General features: G+C 35.1%; 2 protein-coding genes across 5 annotated transcripts; one reads left to right on the top strand and one right to left on the bottom strand.

The window, feature by feature from the left end:
* The first annotated feature begins 1,380 nt into the window (after positions 1 to 1,380).
* Positions 1,381 to 16,076, top strand: LOC149065540 (gamma-glutamylaminecyclotransferase-like). 4 transcript variants are annotated; one of them, XM_089253618.1, is made up of 4 exons: positions 1,400 to 1,924; positions 6,116 to 6,334; positions 10,429 to 10,664; positions 15,897 to 16,076. In XM_089253618.1, exons 1-4 carry the CDS (start codon positions 1,718 to 1,720, stop codon positions 15,928 to 15,930), a joined length of 696 nt encoding a protein of 231 aa, XP_089109744.1. In that variant the 5' UTR covers positions 1,400 to 1,717; the 3' UTR covers positions 15,931 to 16,076. The 4 variants fall into 4 exon arrangements, with proteins under 4 accessions (XP_089109745.1, XP_089109744.1, XP_089109743.1 ...); XM_089253617.1 differs by having other exon boundaries at positions 1,402 to 1,924; positions 10,429 to 10,745; XM_089253620.1 differs by having other exon boundaries at positions 1,407 to 1,623.
* On the bottom strand, positions 15,923 to 26,009 carry LOC149065539 (uncharacterized). The gene is made up of 7 exons (XM_089254005.1): positions 25,968 to 26,009; positions 25,374 to 25,424; positions 23,666 to 23,720; positions 21,829 to 21,905; positions 20,323 to 20,425; positions 19,898 to 19,972; positions 15,923 to 16,168 (listed from the first exon to the last, which is right to left on the bottom strand). The coding sequence occupies exons 1-7, from the start codon at positions 26,007 to 26,009 to the stop codon at positions 16,077 to 16,079; spliced, it is 495 nt and encodes a 164-aa protein (XP_089110131.1). The 3' UTR covers positions 15,923 to 16,076.

Raw genomic sequence — 26,009 nt, 5'->3', positions numbered from 1 at the left:
GGGATTGGGGGTTTGGGTGTGGTTGTGCTACTTGGGGGTTGGCGGGACGTTGGTCCGAACCGGGTGTGCTTTCCCGGCCGACTTGCCGGTTTGAGTCTTCTCCGGCACGCTCACGATCTCACGATCAATGAGCTTTTTTCGCAAAGCGACAGAGCCTGGGCGTGCTCGGGTCTAAACTAAACTAATTACGATTACAAATAAGAATATTTATTTCACATATTTGTCATGTTTTTTTTAATTCACTGCAATTTGAAATGGCGCTTCAGTCTTCTCGATTGGCGACTTTTTCTAAGATTTTTAGCATGAGTTGGCGACTTTGCTAATTTTTGACAATGTCCCGTATTTCGAAGCCTAGTTTCACGTATTTTCCTCGAACAAATATGGTCAGCTTATGTCAAACCATAGTTATTTTGAGTTATGAAAATTACCTGCATCAACACTTTTGATGTGAAAATAAAAAAAAATTCATGTTTCAAGTAAACTTCGTTTAAAAACCGGGACATTTTTGGAAAAAGTCAGGATGGCCAGAACATAAAAAACCGGGACTTTCCCGGGAAATACGGGGCGTATGGCCTTCTTATTTAACTAGATGTTCGCCGCAGTGTTGAATATGTCAGATTGCGCATGCGCTCGATTTTTAAAAGTAGGTTGCTATTCTCGATGGCGTTGACTAGTGGAAGTTTAAATTTTGAATACTTTACTACTGTGTGTGTGTGTCCATCACTGAGCTATAAGGAAGTTTACTTATAGCTCAGTGGTGTCCATCGATAGCACAGTCGGTATCATAATGGGCTGTAACTAGGCTGACCATATTTCCTCGAGTGAAACACGGAAAATGGGATTTCAAATACGGGACAATGCCAAAAATGACGCCAAAAGTAAACAAAGTTCCCAAATATTTTTGAAATTATGGAAAAAAATCACAATGGTGAATAATGGAGTATTACTGCAAATTTCAGTGGATTAAAATGAATTCCACGAAATAAAACGTTCACCAAGAGAAATATGGGAATCTGATACTACGGAAAGACCAACGTGTGTAGACCCAAAATTGTAAAAAGGAACCACGGATAAACGCGTTTCGCCGTGGTTACTTTTGCAATTTTGGGTCTACACCTTAGAGGAGAAGTAGTAAATAAAATAAATTAAATTATATTTCTCCTCGATGAGGCCATGTTCATGAAATTTTCGGTGGGAACAAAGAACATCGTTGCATAATTATCGAATTTTAAAGTTATGGGGGGGGTGGAAAAATCTGTTTTGCCCCGGGCGGACAAAATCCTATTTACAACCCTGCTTGAAATGACATCAAAAGGAGGACGTCTGGTAACCCTACCACAAAAGAATGTGGCTTTTCTTTCCGCTTGGTATCGTCATCTGTACTTCGTATAATTAGCGGAGAGGTTCATCGTTTCGTTCATAAACGTTGTTCATTCGAGCGAAATCACCAGTCAACTTTCGCGTTCGGCGATAAGTTGCCAATTATAGCAGCTCAAAACACACATTCACAATTGCAGGGAGACTTGTTTTAAGCCTGGTCTTTGATGAAGGAAAGTTTTGACTGGTGGCAACACTGTTATTAATACTGCTTTGGTTTCGGTCATACACATAATGACATCATCGGTATGAACTTCCGTACTTCAATATATGTTTTGAGTATAATGAATGATGCGACATAATTAATAATTCGTTTAAATAGCTCATTGGATTTTCTGAAATGATTGAGTTTTTATTTATGCCTCTTTGTAAACGCTTGAACGTTACGACCATCACAGTGGAGACTCTATTGAAAGTTACTAGCTCAAATTCATCATTCTTCAGATACATACATAACCAAAAAGAAAGATATTACAAAGAACTTGAAAAAAATTCTAAAGCTCATTCTAACTGTCAAAAAATTGTTTTGGATAGAACTTTAATGAATGTGAGTTATCTCTATGAAGATAACTTTTATTATTATTTGTGTGTTTTTTAAATACGTATATTTTAATTACAATGGAGCTTTGGTTGGCAAACATAATTTGCTCTGTGAACATGCTCATAATCCGAATCACTCATATATAAAAACAGGTTTTTCTACAGGGAACTCGGATGATTTGCTCCACAATTATTCATTCACATAAAATTGACTGATGAAACCAGCAGCTACTCAATAATACAACACAATATATAGTAATGCCATAAAGTGAACATAAAATACAATAATGTTTACAAATTAACTTGCTCTATAGCAGTGTTTCCCAAAGTGGGCAATATCGCCCCCTGGTGGGTGATGGAATGGTCCAAGGGGGCAATATAACCTACTGATTTAACATAGGATCCTATAGGTTTACTTGAGTTGGGGGGCAATGAGAGGAAAAAATTTCTGATGAAGGGGGGGGCGATGGACAAAATGTTTGGGAGACTATGCTCTATAGGATAAAAGAGAAGACTATTACTAAAAACCATACGTGCACCTCATACACATTCCTCTGTGGAATTCATAACGAATTGGCACACGCTGGAATGCATGTTCTGAGTGTATGTGTAGCCTTATTATGTTGTGGAGTTGTGCTTGTTTCGTGTTTGTGTGTGTGTTGCCATCTGTGTTCCATTTTCTGAAATAAAGATGGAAATGCTTGAATTTTCATGTTTTGTCAATATTGTGTTGTAGGTCTGCCTGCTGTCTGTGGAGAGACTTTTTCAAATGGGAGACTGGTTTGCATTCTGCCTCTAAGCCAGAGAACGGCTGACTTATGGGGTGCTATCTGCTGGCTCACTGCAACATTTTTCTTTTCGTGTGACTTCAAGAAGAAACCTATCCAATAAAACTTGCTTTTAAGGAATTGGAAATTGCATTGTTGTTAAACATATTCATTGCTCGCACTGTTGCAGCTTTATTTGGGTTGTTTCTACGAACTTTAGCACAGCTTCCCACATTTTACACATCTCTCTGATCTCATTTGAAGTGAGGAATTCCTCGATGCCCATAATCCTGCCCATAAGCTCTTGCACATAGGGGAAATCCATCACTATCTGTGATTCTTAAATGTTGTCTTCCTCGGAGAAAAATTATTGCGCAGCATCTGTTAATATACTGATTAAACTCATTTATTTTTATCTAAAAATATCTTAGCTTAGGTTGTGTAAATCTGGCGTTTTAAAAAGTATTATTACTTATTTCAATCAAAGCAGAGCTGGCAGAGCTCGATACCCAAAGCAGTTTTGAATTTCAGATACAGCTTTTTTTGGAAAACCATTACATTGTAAATGGTAGTAAATATGCCATATTATAGTCAAACTTTGTAATTCTTACTTTTGCACTAAGATCAAGTTATAGGAGTTTCTTAATTAAGCATCAAATACAATCAGCAAAACCTGCCAAATTAAAGGACATTTTAATGCTACAATTTAGTAGTCTGACTCACTTATAATGAACATGAATATTACAAATGCTTACATATAACAAAGTTTTTTCCTGTGTCTTGTGTATTTCATATTACTCATCTATGCTATTTTGATTGCTTATAATGAACCCTGATTTCAACAAGGTATGCCTATAACTAATTTTTGACATAAAATTGTCACGAATGTCTTTGTAATCTTATCTAAATCTTATCTGTAAATTAAACTTTATAAGTAAATCAATAATTGCCACATCATTTTTCAGTTGCGTAAGATTTCAATCAAAATTTTTCAATCTTTATAAAAATATATACTATTTTAATCTCTTTCAGAGAATGCTCAGATTACTAAAAAATATGTATCATGCATGTAAAATGTTATATTTTTCTTGAGCACATCATTTTTCAATTCAATACGGATATAATGGAGTTCGCTTATAACAAACAGTTTGGCTGTTTTTTCAGACTTTGTTATAGGTGGATCCGACTGTATTTTGATTGCTAGATACATTCTAATGTTATGCACAATAAGGGTAATGTTTTAAGTAATCAGTGATTATCTAGATAATTTATTGATAGGAATCAACATTACATATTATATGGCATAAAGGAAATTTGTAAACACCTATCTGTTATGGAAAGGGTACAGCATATGGTTTATATCAATACACATACTGTATAGAAGTAGTTCAAGAAATTTTGGAAGGTCGAGAATCATCTTGAATTGAGGAATATCAAATAGTTCCATAGTTTTTCCTTCAGCCTTTATGATATGCTTTATTCAAATTGTATATTTTACAAGAAAAAATTCACATATATTGTCCAAAATAATTCTGTAGAGAGCAGAAAATCATATTAAGTATTTATTTTTTGTATAACCTAGTGATTTCAAACATTACATGCAATCAGTTTGTATATTTTCAACTGGAAATTTTATATTGAATAGCAATATTTGAGATTTTTGACGTGGCAGTTTAAAGTGTCAAAAACCTGCCTACCCTGACTTGAACATCACTTTCAGCATCTCCTTTGACTCTTTCGCTGATCTACATGGAATTGTGCAATTTATGATTTTGGTATGTCTTTTTTCCACTGTTCAATGTGGACAATGTACCTTACTCTTTTTTGACACTGAGTAAATTGCAACATAGGTTCCATTGTAAATATTGTTCCTCTTGATGGTTACTATCACCCCTAAAATTAGTTGTTAATTGTTTAGAAAACAGTTTACAAATACCCTGTACACATAGTGGTTCCTACTTGAGATGTTATTAGGACAGTACAATGAAAATGCGTTAAGCCCAGGGCCTGAATTTGACTAGATGGGCCCTGGGCAAAAGAGGTATTAGGTTCCCCTTGGACTGTGATTGAAGAAGTTTGGTAGGTCAACAAATAAAGTACATGTTGTTTGTAAACACATAAAAAAAAAGGGAATTCACTATTTTAAATTAGAAATGTAATTTAATAGTCTCCATAAAATGCTTTAATAGTCTTACAATAAATGCTTTTGTCTCACTCTCATATAATGTGATCAAAATATAATTTTTGAGATATCTCAGCTTCAATACACAATGAAGCTAAAGAGATGACAGTTTTTCTTGTAAAAGACTTGAGTGAACTGATGATTTTTATCCTTTTTAATAAGAATGAGCTTTCTCTATGACAGTTTGATATTGGTGAAACTGTCGATGATGATTCAATGCTGTCTCAAAATTTGGAAATGTTTCTTCTAAACCTCTAGCATTGTGGCATCAACCTGAACCAAAGATGAAAATTGTTGCAGTTTGCCAGATCAGCTACATGAAGTCTTGCATTGCAAATATGAAGAATCTTCATGAAGATTTGAGGATTTCTTGTTTATTAAACATGTTTTATAAATCATTTTAGTCAAAAGATGTGAAATTGATGAATCAAACAAAAAAACTGACACATTGAAGCATATTTTCGTCACATAGTTAATATTGCAATAGGTGCATTGTACATGCTGTGTAAAGTCTATTACTGATTGGTAAAATATTAAAATTGATATTTAATAGGGTTTGCTATTTAAATGGGCACTTTAACAATAGTATGATGTGGTGTAGGGAAAATTCTGATTTTCCAAAGTTTTACTAAATAAAACTCATAAAAATTTGAGTAAAATATAATATACTATTATAAATTTGGGGAACCCCCCCCCCCTAAAAACATTGGGCCCTGGCCAAATGCCTATGTTGCCATGCTGAAATCAAGTCCTTGTTAAGCCAGAAAAACTTCTTTGATATGGGAAATAAAATAGCTACCTCTCTAAAGTGAGACTTCTTGATTGGGAATATGCCTCAACAACTTTTCCAGCAGGATTTCCCGTAACACTCTACAACAGTAGTATTTTTATTGAAATCTATGATTATTATTTTTACTGACACTAAGCTAGGATCCCTCTACCCATGTTTATACATTTTGTCTGTAAAATAGGTATTGGAGTTTTGTACTACATGGAGTGGTAATAATTCAACTCCTTTTTTTTTTTTGTGTCTTTGATAATATTCAGAGTTATAAGCTATCACAGGGATATACAAAAAAAATTTTTTTTTTCCTAGAAAAGAGTCGTCAAGTATGTTACATTTTTCTCATTTTGATTTTTGTTTTAAAAATGATTTTGTTAAAATGATTTCTTTAGCTTGCATAAAAATATGCTTATGAAAACTTCCTCTTGTCTTTTTCTGCCTGCTAATGCTGTGTGTATTTATTAGGAAAATTCAGATAAAAATAACAAGAATTTGACTGAAAATCGTCACCTCGTATTTTTGTATGGCACTTTGAAAAAGGATGAGCCAAATCATAAGTTATTGCATGACCAGAAAGGTGTCTCAGTATACTTAGGACCAGCTCAAACGCTGAAAAAATGGCCTCTTGTTATTGCATCAAGGTATAATATTCCATATTTACTTTACTGTGAAGGCAAAGGAAAGGTAAGCAATTTTTTTTATAATTATTTCATGGACATTAAAATTTGTGACAAGTAATATTATTCATTTCATGCTTATCAATCAACTCAAAATTTAGACAAGAGGTTTCCAATAATCTAGTTGACGTTGCGCTTTTGACGGTTATGAGACTGTTTCGTGGAACCTAAACTAACATCAATATTTCTCAAATATAGATATTTTCATTGCAACACCAAAGTAAAATGTTTTAGCTTTTGATGCAGTCGAACCCCAGAAAAACTCAGAAATCCCTGAAGGTTGGACAGTAAACTGGTTGGGTTACAACAAAGCTTTGCAATGGTGAGAAGAGAGAAAGAAAGCACAGATAACTTGATTGAATTTATTCCACTGGCGTTTGGATGAAATACTTCGTCCATGATCATAAAGGAGTCAAAGAATTTCATATTAAAAAAAATTCTAATCACAGAATGATTGAGCAGGGGCTACTATGCTCATCATCTGTGGATGATGGGAGCAATCTGATTGTTAAACCAGAGTCTTCCAAACTTATTTATTTTATCTCCCTTCTGCTCTGAAAAAAAATATACTCTCAGTGCTTTCCTTGCTAAGCCGACCTGTAGGATCCTATATTGCACCTGTAACTCCTACCTGCGCCCTTTGTTTGTTCCATCACCCCTTTGAGAAACATTGGTTTCATGACATATTTTTATGTTTTTAAATTTTATATACTATTGCACTTTTAGAGATTTATTTTTGGATATTAAAAACCACATGTTCTGTCTGAAACCCAAACCCTGATTGACCTTTAATAATGATGTATACTTGACCATAGCACTGGAGTGTGTTTTGTAGCAAAATAAACCAAAATTACTTTAAAACAACATAATTTTATCCATTTCCCTATTGAGAAACCACATATGAAATCCATTGATGCTATAGCAGTGCCTGAAATATTCTGTGATTTTCTTAATGTAATTATTTTTTCCAGCATTATTATGACTATGCATTTGTTGAAAATATAATCCAATTTTTCGTTTGGATGCTTAGTTATAAAAAAATGAATATGCACTCAAGCGAGCCTTTTCACATGTATCCTAAAAGTTCTTGAATTATAAAAAAATTACACAAAAATATGTGGTGTAAAATATGGGCGGAGACATGGGGGGGGGGACCATGCCCTCTCCCCAGCAGCAGTGAGCAGACTGATCTAATGTATAAACATGGCATTATTTGAAATAAAAGTATTTAATGTATACAGGGTAGCGTAAGGAAAGTCCCTCAGCCACATTTTACTAGTGAACCATTGATCCTAGAGGCATACTTCCAATTGGAAAAGTATCCAAATAATGTGTAGATCTCAGATGTGTTATTCGTATTACAAAGGGTTGTATACAGGCTGTCCCAAATTGTTTGCATAGCGAATATCTCTGTAACAGTTGACTTTCAAACATACTTTCAATTACAAAAAGTTCTCAAATGACGTGCAGTTACTTAAAACATCAAAATTTTCTTGAAGGGTCGTATACATGGAAAAATAAAGAAATTTACTTTTTATACAGTCCTAGTGTGCTCAGAAACCGAATTAGAAAGTTGTTGCCCTGTCTCTTCTGGGGCCAACAAAAAAAATTCACACTTCTAAGTGCAATATTTACTTAGATATTCAAATTCGAGTAAATTTGGGGAAAAAACAGCATTAAATGTTGGTAAAACAGTTTTTCTGCATTTAATACTGTTTTCCCCCAATTTTCCTGTTTTTTGAATTTGAATATTTCAGTGAATATTGCACTTAGAAACTTGGAATTTTTTTTTCATTTGCCTCAGAAGAAACAGAGCAACAACTTTCTAGTTAGTTTTTTATAAATTTGATCATTTTTGTCGCACCACAGCCATTTTCTGCACACGAGGACTAATTAGACCGGAACCTACAATTTATTGTCGATTCAGAATAGCAGGCTTGTTTTTTTATACTCATCAAGAGGCTGGTATGCTAACCCCTTAATGGGGGACTCCCTGCGGTAGCAGTTTTTTGCTGCGGTCAAGTCGCCGTTTTTTGTTGTACCTCTGTGTCAGGAAAGTTTTCTGACAAGGACAAACCGGGTATCGAACTCGTGACACCTCTAAACATCCTTTGGTACTTCAGGCGAGTACCTTATCGACCAGGCTACTGCACCCTTAGTTTTTTATACAGATACCCTGTGCTTAAAAGAACCAATTTTTTTTTAATTTTAATAATTATACAACCCCTTGCAACATGAATAATGTATCTTAAGTTCAACAGGTTGTTACTTTTCTAATCAAAATTATAGCTCTAGAATCAACGGTTTGCCAGTAAAATGTGGCAAAGGAACTTTCCTTAGCACACTGTACATTTTGATTGCAATAAGTAACTGCTTCCTTCATATTTGTTACACTTAACACATCAAAATTTCTTCATTTAAAAATACCAGAATGTGTGTTTCTTCCAAATTTTCTGAGTTGGGTTCACTCATTTTAATCATCACCAAGTAGGTTCATAATTCTACCCAATCTCTCAGTAGAAAAATAAGTATAGGGCTGTTATATATATATATATCTGAAGATGTAACAAATTTATATATATATACCTAAAGATGACAAAATTTATTATTAAACCGATTATTAATTCTGCAAGCTAAATAGTTTTCTGTCTTGGTAATCAATTTAGTTAAGAACTACTGTGCAGTTGTGTGGGCATCGTAATGGCTCTGCAGATTGATCTGTGCATGCAGCACAGGTAGCAATTGGCTGTACAGTAAACTCTCAGTAATCCGGCCATGTGCTAGTAAAGTAATCCAGCATTTTTCTTTGAGCATAGATGCAGAAAACATGTCATTGTATGTCTATGCACAGATGTTTATATTATTTAAATGGGCTTTTTCAATTAACTGGCAATAATTCAGTGATTTTAGTTATACGACACACTCTGGTCTGATATGTGCCGGTGTGATGAACCTGGTCTTATTTCAGGTTCAGTAGAGAGCATCACGAGATGATCCAACACAACAAGGGTCAGAAATGAACTCAAAATCATTACTTTATTACTTTTAATTTGAGAATATTTAACAGAATTGGTTGTAAAAGTTTTATAAATTTGGAATGAAACTGATATATTACCATAAATTGCCACATTGCTTGTCCTGATATCCAATCAGGAAGTTTATTATAGCCAGGTGTTTGATGTCAGCTCATCCATTCCTTTGCCTCATGAAGCCATGAATAGAGTTCAGGAACATATATAGAGGACTGGAGAGCTATCCCATGGCTAAGACATCCTAACTCCCCAAGTGAAGCTAACTAGTAAAATGGAATTACAAGTGCAATGAGACCATGATGTTGTTTGCTGCAATATATATACACATCCTACCAGCTATAGGAGAGGCAGCCAATCACTACCGATTGTATATAAGATTTGTATATCATCCAAATTGCCTCTGTTGCCACCAGGTGACATTAGTGGCTGCAACAGTGGTTTTGCATAAACAATGCGGGCATCTCCTGACAATGATGCACCATCGTGTCTGATGGTTGTGGGCCGACACTGGATGCTTACTTATGATAACAGATGAAAGTATTTATCAATGCGAAACACAAAACTTTAAAGCACTTTCAAAAATGGAATGGTTTGTTTCCACTCGCGGCACCATTACAGCGGATTAGTGAGAGTCTACTGCAATTGTGTGTTTTCTGTACTTTCCCAACTTTAAGGTGTCAATGCAGGCCAAATTTCTCTCTAAGGAAGTCTCTCCTTAAAGAGCAGACAGATCTGCAAACACAAAAATTGTTTTAATTTTTGATTTCTAATTTGGCAACACTTCAAACACATGATACGCGCGTCGGACATTTTGTTAATTTATCAGGGAATATACACATATACAACACTTTCTGGCATTTGCCAAATTAGAAATTCCTCTGAATAATGTTAATAAGATGCATTGATGATTTTACTAATTCATGATTTAGTTTTAAATAGATTAGTTAACTATTAAATTTTATGTGTTTTTTCATGTCATTTATCTAGTTCTTTATTTTAATTTCCTTAATTTTTATATTTACAACTTTATTTCATTCAACCATTTATGCTTTTTTTTAAATATTTCTAGCAAGTAGTTGGAGAAATATATGAAGTTGACAACACTATGTTGGAAGAGTTAGATAAATTGGAATGTCACCCAAAGTACTATGAACGAACTCAAGAGGAAGCCCTATTTTTTCTTAAGAATGAAATTTGTGTTTGTTGGATATATTTTCTAAAAAAATATTCTCCTCACCTCCTGGATCTCCCATTTTTTGAAAATTATTCATCAAATGGATCACATGGATTGAAATATGTTGAAAGGTTTGTACGTCCTGAAGGATATGATGTTAAACCAGAAGTGATGTTGAAATGAAATTAGTTATAACTTTAGGCAATTGAGAGGTACTGTAACAAATGACATTATTCTATGATAAAAAATATTTGTTTTTTAAAACTACAGTGCTGTATAGTATTTTTCAAGTGATTTTTTTTTGTAATTTTGAGAATGCAATCACAAAATTTTCTGTGGTGACCATAGAAGGTACCACAAGGAAATGGGCTAACGCAGTGCTAGAGTTTGTAAGAGTATAATTGAAATTTTGTATTAAGCAATAGGCCAAACCTTTTTTTATAACAAATTTGTTATCTCAAAACAATCATATAGCAATTAAAAAGATTCCTACGTAATGTAACACATTGAGGGGATAAAAATCAAAATTAATTGTACAGTCAAAAATTCACAAAATTGAGAATTTAGCAAATGATGCTGGGTTACGGGAGAGAAATTCAACAAAAATAGAGGCAGAGAAACCAGTGTGAGAAAAATTCATTCCATACTCCAACAAATTTTATACTTCTGGAAAAGAAATGAATAAAATTGGCAATTCACTGATGATCACAGATAGGACATTTCAGAGAAAGTTCAAATGTGCTTGGAAAAAATTTTAATGTCATTGCAACTGTTTAAGTAAGGTTCAGTAATGAAGTTGCTAAGGTATTTGTGTAAATAGATTGAAATTCACTAGATTTGATTTCAGCATAGAATTTATTCACTGTAGATTGAATGAACGTGTTAAGAAGTAAAACAAGAGATTGTGGGGTCGGGATTAGTTAAAAGGTTTCCCAGGAAAAGTTTGAAGGAAACAAGTGATACACTCCAACCCAGGGCCGGTGCCAGGCATGAGGCAGTATGATTACAGGGGCAGCATTTTCAATGACAGATTTATTATATGACAGTGTTTTCACTCTCTCACACACACAAACTTTTACACATCAAATAATTTTGAAGGGAAAGCACGAGTGAATAAATGAGCACAGGTAAATACAACACTTTTCAGTGTTGATATGTTATTGAATTCTTTGCTATCCAATGCTTAATTCATCTCAGCACAACTCCTTTCTTGCACATCCAAAAAGTGTCACCTATTTCTAGAGAAACTGGTTCTTGGAAAAAAATTAGGCTACTTCTCTTTTTTGTTAAGGATCTTTTCGTTCTTTATGAACATTTTTCCAATTGAGTTTCCTTTCTTTAGTCAAATCCCCCCAGCATAAGCATGGATTCCTTGTTCATCTTCTGAGAAATGCCTCTTTCAGCCAACACCATAATAGAAGAATCTCTAGTGTGGTGCTGTTTAGCTCCAGAATGTTCTGACTGCCCATTTCTGTATACTTATATCTGTTCTCTATACCAGGGTAAAGTTTTTCGCGAAACCCTTGATGATAATGCTGTTCTACAGAATTCAAAGAAATTTTTGCATATTTAATCAAAAAAAAGTGTTTCTACTGCCGTCCCAGCAACATCATTGCCCCAGGGCAAAATAAAAGAGGGCCTGGGCAGCACCTCTTAATTTACATATTTATTGTCATAAATAATTTTACCAAATTTTATCGTGATTCAACTGAGGTTCGTGCATGGCCTCCACAAAGGGAGTGGGTCTACAGGGCTCCTGCCCGGGTGCCCAGAGATAATTTTCATCAGATGTGGTTCTTTTTTGTTTTTCATGCTACAAATTAATATTAAAGGGGGGTTTGTGAAGAGTCTGACCTGGGGGCCACCGAAGATCGCAGCCTAGCGCCCTATTGCTGGATGTGGCACCACTGGTCTCCGTGCTGTTCCCGGTTGAACTCATGGTTGGTATTCATAAGGTTGGAGCCCCTGTCAGCCTATTAGGAGGTATATTCACAATCGAGAGCTTTGATAATAACCATCACCAGAAGAAAAGCACCCCCAAAAACTCTGACATATGGCTTTAACTGAAGTAATCATGATGCTAATCATCAGTGAATCATAGGGTGTTCATTTGAGTTGTGTCAGTGAATATATATATCACGCATCTGAAATCAAGCATCTATCCTTAATGTTTTAAGTGCACTATGACCTCTACCAGCAGGGCCACAACTAGATGCTTGGTCACCCGGGGCACGTGCACATTTTGACGCCCCCTTGTAATGTTAGAGAGGTTTAAGAATGAAATTTGCACCCCTCGGGTCTAGTGCCTGGGGCACGACACCTGTCTACAAGGGTTGGACTGGCAGGGCTCTAGCACGAGGGCCGGGACAAACTTTCTTTTTTAAATATAAATTCACTATAGTGGAGGCCCCACCGAAAGATCAGTCTTGGAGGAGGAATATGATGAGCACCTACATGCTCACAGTAAAATGGAAAATTTTGTTCTTACATGGAAAAAAAAGTGCCCTTTAATTATTTTTTCGCAGATAGGGCCACATTTTGTTCTACTTCACCTACACAAACCTGTTTCTATGTGGAATGATAAAATAACATGCTGCCTCGTACAATTTAGGGAATTTTTTTTCTGCACAGCCAAAAAAACTGAAGTCTGAGAATACTTCTGGGGCAAATAACAGCTGTTAAAATTTCGAAGCAAACTTAATAATTTGATTAATATTATTGCTTATAGAATATCAGTTAATATCATATCATATATTGTTTTTCTCATGCGGCACATTAATCAAAATCGGGTCGCTGATTGTAATTGAAGAATTGTAACAGCTTTATTTAATAGGTAGCGGAAGAGGTTTAGTTCATTGATGTTTCTCATATGTAATACAGGCTGATTATAAATTCATAGGACAAACATGAATTATGCTGTCTTATCACCTTTTAAAAGTGATAAGACACCTAAACAAGCATTTTTCATCATAGAATGTGCGGTCGAATTGCAATAGAAAAGGCGGTAGAGGGTGTTTTTATAGAGTGCATAAGAGCACTTCACCAAAAACAAATATCACATTTTTAAGATGGATTCACTGCAATATGTGCCATCACCTATTTGAAAATACATATGCACCTTCGGATTGGATTAAAGTTTGTTTTTTATTGGTGCAAAGACTATCAAAGTTATACTGCATCAAACACCAGTTTGGATCGAGAAATTGTCAATGAAGCCCCTGTCAGTTGAAATAGTTTGATGATTGGAATCATACAAGGCAACAATAACATTAACAAACTGATAACTGAAACCAAGAGTGAAAAGCTTTACAAAAAGAAATGTTTCTGTTAATACGATCAAATTTGGCCTTGAATTCAATGAATAAAGCAAAAAAATTGTTCCTATCTTAGGGTTCTTTTTTGTTAATAAGGCAATCTAAAATGAATATATTATCAGTTGTTAATGATTTTTTCTCTGAAACCAATTTGAGAGGGGGGATAAGATATCGTTTTTGCAGAAAGCCATGATTCAAGTCATTGTTGTGAAATTAATGTATAAATTTTCAAGATTGAGCAAAGGCATGACAGAGGCAGATAATTCTCTGGGTTATCGACTGAGCCTTTTTTACGTAAAGGGTAAGTGAGGCTAGTTTTCTTATTAGCCTAGCTTTGGAAACATTGTTTATCATTTCAGGCATTTGCCTAGTCCTAACAAACTTTTAAAGTAGCCTATCATTCCAGTCGGGCCCTGTTTGGTATGTATACAAAATTTGGCGGAGAGCAGTCTAAAATTGTAGATCTGTATTAAGAAAATATACACACATAAAATTGATTTGATGTGTGTATATTTTCTTAATACAGATCTACAATTTTAGACTGCTCTCCGCCAAATTTTGTATACATACCAAACAGGGCCCGACTGGAATGATAGGCTACTTTAAAAGTTTGTTAAGACTAGGCAACGAATATAGAAAATCAATTTTATGTTCAGGGTGTCCATAATTTAAAGACCCTATTTTAAAGTAGCCTACAGGCAAAACCAGTCATCAAAATTGTGAAATTTTTTGGAGGACTTCATGAAGTGATGGGAATTTGTTCTGGGGGAAATTAGTTGCACATTTCACCACCAGCGGGCGTTTTATTAAGAAATGACACATTTAGGCAAATGTTTACAATTGTTACTGCAACAAAACATGTTCCACATGATGGCCATCCTTTTCAGATACCATGTGAAATCTCAAGATGACATGTTCCACAACTGACCGAAGTGTGTGCGGGGAAGTGTTCAGCATGTGGCATAAAACGTTGCCTTTAAGGTCAGGTAAAGTTCTTTGATTATCATGACTTACCAGACGTTTCAAATGCCACCAAAGCCAAAAATCGCATGGATTAAGGTCCGGGAATCAGGGAGGCCATACATTAGGGAAGTGCCGGCTGTTGATACGTTCTTCTGTAAAATTAAGAACATTCTTAACACACGCTGCAGTGTGTGCAGGAGCTCCATCTTGCATAAAGATTATGTCTGCAAGGCAGTGACATGCTTGCAGAGATGGAACAATTTTGTTCTGTAACAACAATGCATATCGCTTCACTGTGATCGAACATGTCACTGGACCTGTAGAATGTAATTTCTCCTAGAAGTAGGGACCGAGAATAAATGTTGCAGTAAATCCATGCCATGCCATACTGTCACTTTTGGTGAATGGAACAGAACTTCTAAGATAGCGTGCAGATTTTCTGGTTCCCAAATTTGGCAGTTGTGAATGTGCAGTGCTACCACAAGAATTTGAAGCTCTGTCCTCTTCACCTGAAGCAAAACTTCCTGTTCTGCATCTATAAAAATGGGCTTTCTTCCTCTTCCAGGAGAAACAGCTAATGATCCTGTAGTTTCATATTTCATTATCATACTCCAAAGGTTTTCAACATTCACTGGACCTTTTTCAATCCTCTTCCAAGTCAGATTTTTCCATAGAGTAGTTATTGCAGAATTGCTGTTTTGTTATAACAAGAAAGTGTGATCTTGTAAACTTATCGTCATTGTGAGCAGCAAACACATTGAGAAACATCTCTGCAAATGTTTCTAGGTTTTATAACAGCTGCTGCGTGACATCATATAAATTTACATGTTTACTACTGGTATTCAAAGTTAAACGCCCTCTGGTGGTGCCGCAACATGTACAACTAATTTTTTTCCCCTAAAACAAATTCCCATCACTTCACGAAGTCCTGCACAAAATTTCACTTTTTCTGATGACTGGTTTCGCCTGTAGGCTACTTTAAAATAGGGTCTTTTAATTATGGACGCCCTGTATATAGATGTATTGAAAGTGTGATTTTTTGTATCTCCTGAATCTCCTGATGTCAAGTACAGTTTCGTTTTCCAGTGAAGAAACAAGTGACCCTGAAGACATATGGTGAAAGAAATTTAATCACAGATGTGCTACATACATTGAAGATATTAATATCCTTATGTATTATGTATATAAAGCTTTTACAAGTTCTATGTTTGCTACACATTGTAACTAAAGTTCTAATCTGTACAAGAATAAATATTTTTTTGTTAATCAATGTTCACAACCATTTCCTCCATTAGTATTTACACACTCTTGCACTTTCATGATTTTACCTTGACTTCCATCCAATATTATCAAATCACCTGCATCGAAAAAAAAGTTTCAAGTCAGTATTAATGTAAAGTATATACAAGGTGAAAAATTTAGAGGAGACCATCCAGCAGTAGATTAAAAATTGTTGATGATGACGATATACAATGTGCATAGCAAATGGAGTATGGTATTTTACTGGCGAATAGAATCCTAGAGATATACCTTCAATTAGAAAAAGTTTCCAAATAACATGTAGTACTCAGATATGTCATTCATGTTTCAAGGGGGTTGTATAGTTATTAAAATAAAAAATTAACTTTTTATACAGTGCCAGTGTGCCAAACCCCCAACTAGAAAGCTGTTGTTCCCCTGTCTCTCCTGATGCCAACAAAAAAAATTCCATGTTTCCAAGTTCAATATCATTGAGATATTAGAAATACAGAATAGCATAAGGAAAAAACAGCTCTAAATGTGGAAAAACTGTTTTACCTATTTTTTTTATTTATTTTCCATATGCCACTGTAAAAACTCTGTTTAAGTTGATAATCTCCCAGAAACCATCAACTGCACCACTAGATTTTTTGCTGATGATTGTGTAATTTACAGTACCATCAATAGGAGTCTGACCATGAAATTCTCCAACTTAATCTGAATTCCATCTGTAACTGGTGCTCATCAGAGCAAATGTCTCTCAACACATAAAAACAGTTTCCATGAGAATTTCTCATAAACTTTTCTTCTGAATTTCCGTATGCTATTAGTAATTCAACTACACTGAAGAGCCAAAAAAACTGGTAAACCTGCCTAATATCGTGTAGGGCCCCCGCAGAAGTGCTGCAACATGACGTGGCATGAACTCGACTAATGTCTGAAGTAGTGCTGGAGGTAATTGACACCATGAATCCTGCAAGGCTGTCCATAAATCCGTAGGAGTAAGAGGGGGGTGGAGATATCTTCTGAACAGCACGTTGCAAGGCATCCCAGATATGTTCAATAATGTTCATGTCTGGGGATTTAGGTGGCCAGCGGAAGTGTCTAAAGTCAGAAGAGTGTTCCTGGAGCCACTTTGTTGCAATTCTGGACGTGTGGGGTGTTGCATTGTCCTGCTGAAATTGTCCAAGTCCGTCGGAATGCACAATGGACATGAATGGGTACAGGTGATCAGACAGGATGCTTACGTACCTGTCAGAGTCGTATCTAGACGTATCAGGGGTCCCATATCATGCCAACTGCACACGCCCCATACCATCACAGAGCCTCCACCAGCTTGAACAGTCCCCTGTTGACATGTAGGGTCCATGGATTCATGAGGTTGTCTCCATACCCGTACACGTCCATCAGCTCGAAGCAATTGGAAACCGAGACTCGTCAGACCAGGCAACGTGTTTCCAGTCCTCAACTGTCCAATGTCTGTGTTGTCGGGCCCAGGAGGCGTAAAGCTTTGTGTCGTGCAGTCATCAAGGGTACATGAGTGGGTCTTCGGCTCCGAAAGCCCATATCGATGTTTCGTTAAATGGTACGCACGCTGACACTTGTTGATGGCCCAGCATTGAAATCTGCAGCAATTTGCAGAAGGGTTGCACGTCTGTCACGTTTAATGATTCTCGTCAGTCGTCGTTGGTCCCATTCTTGCATGATCTTTTTCCGGCCGCAGCGATGTCGTAGATTTAATTTTTTTACCGGATTCCCGATATTCATGGTACACTCGTGAAATGGTCGTATGTGAAAATCCAAATTTCATCGCTACCTCGGAGATGCTATGTCCCATCTCTCGTGCGCCGACTATAACACCATGTTCAAACTTACTAAATCTTGATAACCTGCCATTGTAGCAGCAGTAACCGATCTAACAACTATGCCAAACACTTGTTGTGTTATATAGGCGTTGCCGACTCTGGTTGGTTCCATATCTCTTTATTTGCATACGCATGCCTGCACCAGTTTTTTTCCGCTCTTCAGTTTATATATCTTGGCAGACCTACACTAGAATTAACTCATCGACTACAACTACTAGAAAAAATGTGTTCAAAACTTTTCTTCGTTCACCCAACCTGAAACATTCCACTTGCGATGTCAGACTTTTTGTTACCGAGCTTACATTTCCCGCATACTCTCCTACCCCAGTAGCTAATGATATAGTATGTTACTGGGGTATGTATGCATCTGAAATCTGGAACTGCTACACTTTAAGTAATATCGACAAATTAGAATGAATCTAAAATAAATCCACCTGCTTTATCCATGACTGTTAGTCTTCGTGTCCATTTCTGAATTTTGATGTGAAATTAATCTTCACCCTCTCGTTACTCACCAACTTATTTTCTAATTAACTATGCTATATAAGATTCCACATGGTCATCTAAAAACTTTGATACTTCTGGTATTCTAACTAAAGCATCATATTTCTCTAACAGACTTAACCATCGAATAATAAATTCTTAACCCAAGAATTTTTTTTTTTTTTTTATTCTCCATTTTTTTGCTTCTACTGACAGTTTTAAACAGTTTATTTCCTCATAACATAGTTGACTGTCTGTCCCTTCTGTGATGTAAGCCCTTTACCCGTGTGGGGACAGAGCCCGGGTCGTGTCTAGTCTGACAGACATATCTACCAGGTGTACAAGTATGAAATGCAGATTTTTTTTTTTAAAAAACACATTAAATTCGGAAGAATGATAAAAAGTGCTTTATTCAAAGTATGCTCTATTGCTTGTTATACATTTCCCCCATCTTTCCTGAAATTTGTGAATACCACGTAAGTAAAAATCTTCCCCTTTTGCTGCGAACCATTCATCGAGTTATTTTTTCACATCTTCGTACGAACAAAAGCGTTGCTCAGAAAGTGCGTGACCCATCAATGCAAACAAGTGGTAATCGGAAGGAGCCAAGTCTGGTGAGTAAGCCACATAGGGTAGAACTTCCAGCTGAGTGCTTCCAACGTGCTGCGAACCGCTTTTGCTGTATGTGATGGAACATTGACCATTGAACATTGTCAAGGAGCATTTCACGTTGTCATGGGGCATTGCGATTGGAAACAGCTTGTTGACTAATGCCCAATTGCTCTGCGAATTGTTTTTGTGTCTGTGTAGTATCATCCTCGTCCAACAATGCTTCCAATTCCACATTTTTTTTTTTTTGGCAGTTTTCCATGTTCCTTGTCTGCAACATCGAAGTCGCCACTTTTGAAAAACCGAAACCATCATTCACACATATCTTGCGATGGAGCATGTTCACCATAAGCTTCTCGAAGTAATCGGTATGATTCAGCAGCAGTTTTCTTCAAATGAAAACAAAAAAATTAATGCTGTCTGTGAATGCTCTTTGTTCAGTATAACTTTCGACATATTGAACACAACAATACAACACTATGCACACACTTTTCCAATTTATCACTCGTGCGCATCTGACACTTGTTGATGACACAACAAAATGGCGCAGTGTCAAATCTTTATAGCACAAACTGCATTGGTGCACCATCTGTTTTCTGAAATCCGCATTTCATACTTGTACACCTGGGACAGTGGTTAGAGTGTGATACACGCATTGCGAAGGTCTGACAGACAGTCAACTATTGTTATGAGGAAATAAACTACATTTAAAACAATCAGTAGAAACAAAAAAATGGAGAATATAGTTGACTGTACATAGTTTGAAACAAAAACCCTTCAGATATCATTCTCTTATTACGAGTGAATTTTTGAACAACATAAAACAGCCTCTGTCAAATCAAACACATACTCTTGTATGGGCCTCTGCCTATAAAATCATATAAAAATTACCTGTTTTGAGTAAGGCTGTTGCTCCCTGAACTCCGACTACACAAGGCAAGCCATACTCTCTAGTAACTACAGCACCTTCAAAAGAATATTTTTTTCAAACAAATACATAATTTACGTCAAGGAAAGAGACTTTCTGGATATTATGTCAAGACAAATTTTGGAAAGAAAAGTTAGTAGTAGCTGGGATAATACATAAATTAGTTTGATACATAAATTCAGATTCTGGTTCAACTTCTGTCTCTCAAAGATTCGATTATTCAAACAAAATACAATGAATTCAGATAACATTTTTGCATAAAATAATTTATATTAGTTATTGCTCTGAGTATGTAGTCCATGTTAATGTGCTTTTATTTTACTGGCATGAATTATCAATGTTAGCAATAGTGAGTAATTATTTTTTCTGAGATATAATTTCCACATACCGTGTGATATGAGTCCACCCAAGACAGTAATTACACCAGATAATAATGGAAAATATGGGCTCCATCCTATATCTGTTGAATATGTCACAAGAATTTCTCCTTGCTGGTATGAAAAAAAAAATTGATATTAAAGCAATAAATTTTCAATGACATAATTTAATTTTCCAAGAAAAAAATGTTTAAAATTTATTTGTACCATAGTTAGCAAGAGGTTCAACATATTTTTTTCACAGTAAAATATTTTTATATGACCGATGAGGAGGTTTTTAACCGAATATATGAGGTTTCATTCGATTATGTGCAAATTTTTTCCCTCCTTGTACTTATTTTCTTCCCATTTAAAATCAATGCATTAACACCAATTACATTGGTTATTTTGAAAAGAGATGAGGGTGAGATTTTTAAGAAGGGTGAGAGCCCAGAGTTTAATGATGACCCATAAAATTTGTTCTTGACATGCGTGTTAAAGTTAAATTATCTTACAGTGCAACAATCATCCAACGAGAAAAGAAATGCATATTAATATGTCAAATCTGCTCAACATCAACTGCTGGACAGTGAATGGAATGAATATTGTTAGAAGAAAAAGAATTATCATTTACGAAACTAGCACAATTACACAAAAAAGCTTCTTTTCGATCCTTGTTCACCTTTTGTTGTGAAGGACAAGGGCGTAGCCAGGGGGGGGGGGACTTGGGGGTCTGGTCCCCCCCCCCCCCCGAAATGTGAGAAAATGACCGAAAAAAGGGAAAAAGATGGCCAAATCTATTGTTCTGTCACTTTGGTCGTCGTCCCCGAACGAAATTTCTGGCTACGCCCCTGGTGAAGGATCAAAATAAACTTTTTTTTGTGTAATTGTGCTGGTTTCGTAAATGTTGGTGTGTTTCGTGCAAGTTGTGTTTGAACAGTTATTGTTCAAACCAAACTTGCACACTTATGAAATTATGATCTGGACTGCCAAGACTGTGATTCATTGAGTTTTTGTCACAATGGCAAAACAGTTACAACTGCCATTTACTGCCAAAAGCTTGAGAGTTTCATAAAAATTGTGTGGGGGAAAAAAAAGTTACTCATTCATTTAAGTACCATAACTGCACGCATGCTCACTTGTATGAGTATGAAAAAAACCTGTTAAATAAGAATGCAAGTCCAGCCTTCAAATACTTTTCAATAAGCATGGTAAAATTTATATTGAAGAAAAACAGACACCTATAAAAGAATAAATGAATATTGCATTGGATAACATGACAAAATTTTTAACCTAATTTCCTTTAGTTTTAAGAAGCCAGTGAAGCATGGGGGCACAAACTCTGGCTTGCAGGCAGGGAAAACAATTTAAAAAAATCATTATTTCTAAATATGGTATAGAACATGAAATTAAATCTAATATGTATACAACGTATATAAGTCCCTTTACCCTGGAATAACTTGTAAATCATTGAAATGCAAATCATAAAATGAAGAATAATCAATTTGCGTGCAAATCTGGAAAGTGTATATTCGAACCTTTATTTCGATAGCTTTATCCACTGATAAAACTACGCGAGCCTCAGCCTTGACAACTCCTGCACAGACTGGAGTACCTGAAAGATGAATAAAGCAATTTCTCAATAAGGTTTTTTTTGTCTATATTATATTGAAGTTGATCATTTTTGTCGCACCACTGTCATTTTCTGCACACACAGCCAATTAGACTGGGATCTACAATTTATTGCAGATTTCGAACAAATTTTTTTTTAAATACTCATTGAGAGGTTGGTGCGCTAATCCCTCGATGTGGGACTCAATGAGGTAGCAATCTTTTTTTGTAGCCATGTCACTATTTCTGTTGCACCCCATGTCAGGAAAGTTTCTGACAAGGACGAAACCAGGTATCGAACTCACAACACTCCTAAACATCCTTTGGTACTTTAGGTGAGTATCTTATCAACCAGGGCTACCACGCTCATATTGAAGTTGTTTTAACCCCCTTATCTCTGTGCAAAGAATCCTATCCTTGTTATTTTTAATCTTATTGCATAGAACTATTTTTTGGGAAAAATAGTATAGGATATTTATATATCCATAAATAGGATATTTATGGAAATGATCTCAAGGTGAGTTGCAGTACATAATTTTTCAAGAATTCAGATTTAGTTGTTTAAAAAAATAATAATTTTCATCAAGGCTTAAAATATTGTTTACAGGGAACTGGATAAAATGCTCAATTGATGATTTTTGGAAATAAAATTCACTTGCTTTCATGAGGAATCAAACCACCTTACCCTCACAACTGAAACAAGTGCTCTAACCAGTGCGCTACAGTATCAGGGATAATTTTCTTTCTTGGAGCATATATATGCTGAATGAGACTGGGCGATGGACAGTCTGACATGACTCAGCTAACAGCTTGTAAACTTGATTGGCTACCAGATAGTAACATATACATAGAGATCTCTCTACATTAAAATATTGTTTTGATTGTTAGATGATTGAGCAGTTTAAGGGTTGAAAAGTTCAAATAGAAAAAATCAATTGTTTCAATACTTGAAATATTATGCAACTTACATAAGAACGTTAGAAAATTAGACAGATATAGACAGCTTTTTTCTCAGCCCAAGATATCAAAGAAATTCAGATATTGTCTGGATACTATGCTAAGGTGAACTGGAAGAGACAAGTCCCGGCAGAGACAAGATGACTTTTCTTTCCGAGTTCACCTCAGCATAATATCCAGAAAATATCTGTTTCCTTGTTAAAAAATTACTTTAACACTTTCTCTGCCATCACGTGTTTCAATTCGCGGACCAATGTCTAGTTAACTAGTCATCATATACATTGCATCCAATGGCATGGTTGTTGAAATTATATCAGTCAAGTTGTAGATAGAGCTTTGAGAATGGATCTGTGCCTTAGCCAAAGTTTATTTTGCTCTTTTTGAAACCCTGTCAAATTCCTGTAAAACATATTTATCAGCATATGAATCATTTCATGGTATAGTATGCTAGTATTCATAAAAATTATGAGGTGGTTTGTCAGCATAGCTCTATCAAATTTAATGGGCAGTAAAAATGTTAAAAATACTATTATATGAAGTGTATTTGCAAATGATTTGTAGATAAAAAAAATTTTAAATATTCTTTCTTTCTGTAATATCTTATATAGAACATTCTCTGCACGAGAAACCATTTAAATTTTTTTCATTTCTTTCCATCAATTCATTTCATAAGCTTAAACAGTTGAAGCATTTTCAAATTCCCTAGGTAAAAAATTTTCAAATATTAAAAACTCAAATATATATATATATATATATAGATATAGATATATGTATGTATATATATATATATATATGAAAGATCACTACCTTCTAGCTCAAATGTTGACAGATACTGATCATCATAATCAGCTTCATCTGTTATCTGAAAAAAATAAAAAATTTGCCTCTTTGCAGTATATTTTTCTTTCTCTGTATCTCTGTCATTGCTCAGTATACAAATTATAATATACGGGGGAAAACTTCAGTCTGTTTCAGCTCAAATAACCCCTGAACTGCTGGTTATAGAAACTTTTAATTAGAAAAAGTATTTATATAATGTGTTCATTTTAGACATGTAATTTATTTTACTAATGACCATATATGCAGAGAGATTGAAAATTTAATTTTTTTAATGGTCTCCATGTTCTCCAACTTCCAATTGGAAAGTTGTTGCTCTGTCTCTCTTGAGCCGCCCCTGCCCAAAAAAAACTCAAAACAAAAAAAATGTTTCTAAGTGCAACATTAGTTAAGGTATTTAAGTAAAAAAATTGATAAAAATGAGGGAAAGAACATCATATATTAAGGAACAAGCTTGTTTTATCCGGTTTATGTGCTGTTCTTTCCCTAATTTTCAGCGATTTTCGAACACAAATATCTTGGCTAATTTTGTATTTAGAAACTTAGATTTCTTTTTGTTTTGCTCACATGAGATAGAGCTACAGCTTTTTAATTGGAAGTTAGAGAACAGGGAGACTACAAAAAATTAAATTTTGTATCTCAGTACATATACAGCCGTCAGTTAAATAAATGATGTCTAAAATGAACACGTTATTTGAATATTTTTAAAAATTGAAAGTGTGTTTCTACAATAACAGTTCACAAGTTATTTGAGGTGGAACAGGCTTAAGTTTTCACCCTGTACCGTGTCGATAAGTGTTTTCATACATTATGTTTGAGCACTACATGATAAGCTATTTCAAATTGTAAGCCATATGATATCATTCTAAAAACATTTTTGTTCTATCTCTCGTAGCATCTATAGAGCTCTAAATAAACAACTAGAAGAATATTTTTTCCAATGAAGATTCGCATCAAAATAGCATAATTTATGAGAGAGAGAGATCTTATATTGTTTTATTAATATTTCATACTAAGTAAAGAAATGTGCACAGATCAGCAATTTCTACATTAATATCCATAAACAAAGGGGCAGATACAAGTTATTGATCATATACATTTTTTGAATCATATACAAGAGGTTTCTGGAACACCTATAAATGGTGAAGTGAGAACAAATAAAAAAAATTCATTCTTCATGTGTGTTAGACATCAATTTTTTTAGGCAAGTGAAGCTATAAGTATGAGTAATGAAGGCAACTAGACAATTTTGATATTGCATGTGTGTACAACAAATTATAAATCCTTAATTAACAAAACATAACCCTATGAATCCTTTGTGAATGGAAAACAAGCATTCTTCTTATCTAGAGAATAGATTAAAATGACTTTTTGAATGAACAAAGAACTTTTAACCCTTATCTTATGGGATTCTCCAATTAGAACTCAAATCAATCAATAGAAGTCAGAATATATGGATCAAATATTACCAGTTACTAGTTTTTCATATTGTATTATGTACCAAGCCAATACAAACTTGCCGGCAAAACAATAAGTTGCTAAAACATCATGATTTTACATCTTTTAATCTGCTGAACAAGCAATTGTAGACAGACTGTATAACTAAGAGATCAGGCAAGTCATTTAGGGGGCTTTTGAAAATACACTAAAAATGGTATATATATATATATATACATACATTGAGTACATGTGCTTTGCCCCCCTCCCTGAAAAAGTTGGAATGACGGCCCTGTAAGAGATGACAATATTTTGTCCTATTTCTCTAACAGCAAAATATTTCTTTTCTCTTGAGCATGCGCTTTGTCTTAGAAAAAGCTTCTCATATACTTTCGACTTGAGCCAAATGACTTTGCTAAACATGAGAAGTAGCTAGCTGTTTCATAAACTGGCCAGCACATGGGCATGATATACGCAGAGTGAACTTTATCTGCCAAAGGAAAAGGGGATGATAGATGAACCCAAATGAAGCATAAAACAAAGTAGCAACCCCGTCCTATCTCCAACTGTTTTTGAGTTACAGTGGATGGAAGGAAAATGTATCAAATCTAGAAAACCAAAATCTGAAATTTCTGAGAAATCAACACACAAGCTAAGCATATACTTGAAAAGAACAGAAAAAATCCTACAAGGTGACACCATTTTAATCAGAATATCTGGATTTAATGGTGATCTACAAGTGCTAGAAGATTGGAGTGGAAAATCAAATTTTTGCCAATATCCTGTAACCACCAATTCCGCAAACACCCTTCTAGCTACAACCAGTCAAATATACCAAAAACTTTTCCATTCCCCCAGCTTTTGTCCTGTGCCTCAT

The sequence above is a fragment of the Pholcus phalangioides genome, unplaced genomic scaffold (genome assembly GCF_987345545.1).
Source record: "Pholcus phalangioides strain wild (caught in Gottingen) unplaced genomic scaffold, Ppha-v1.0 ptg000039l_1, whole genome shotgun sequence".
NCBI classification, from domain to species: Eukaryota; Metazoa; Arthropoda; class Arachnida; order Araneae; family Pholcidae; genus Pholcus; species Pholcus phalangioides.
This window is presented reverse-complemented; position numbering and strand designations above follow the sequence as displayed.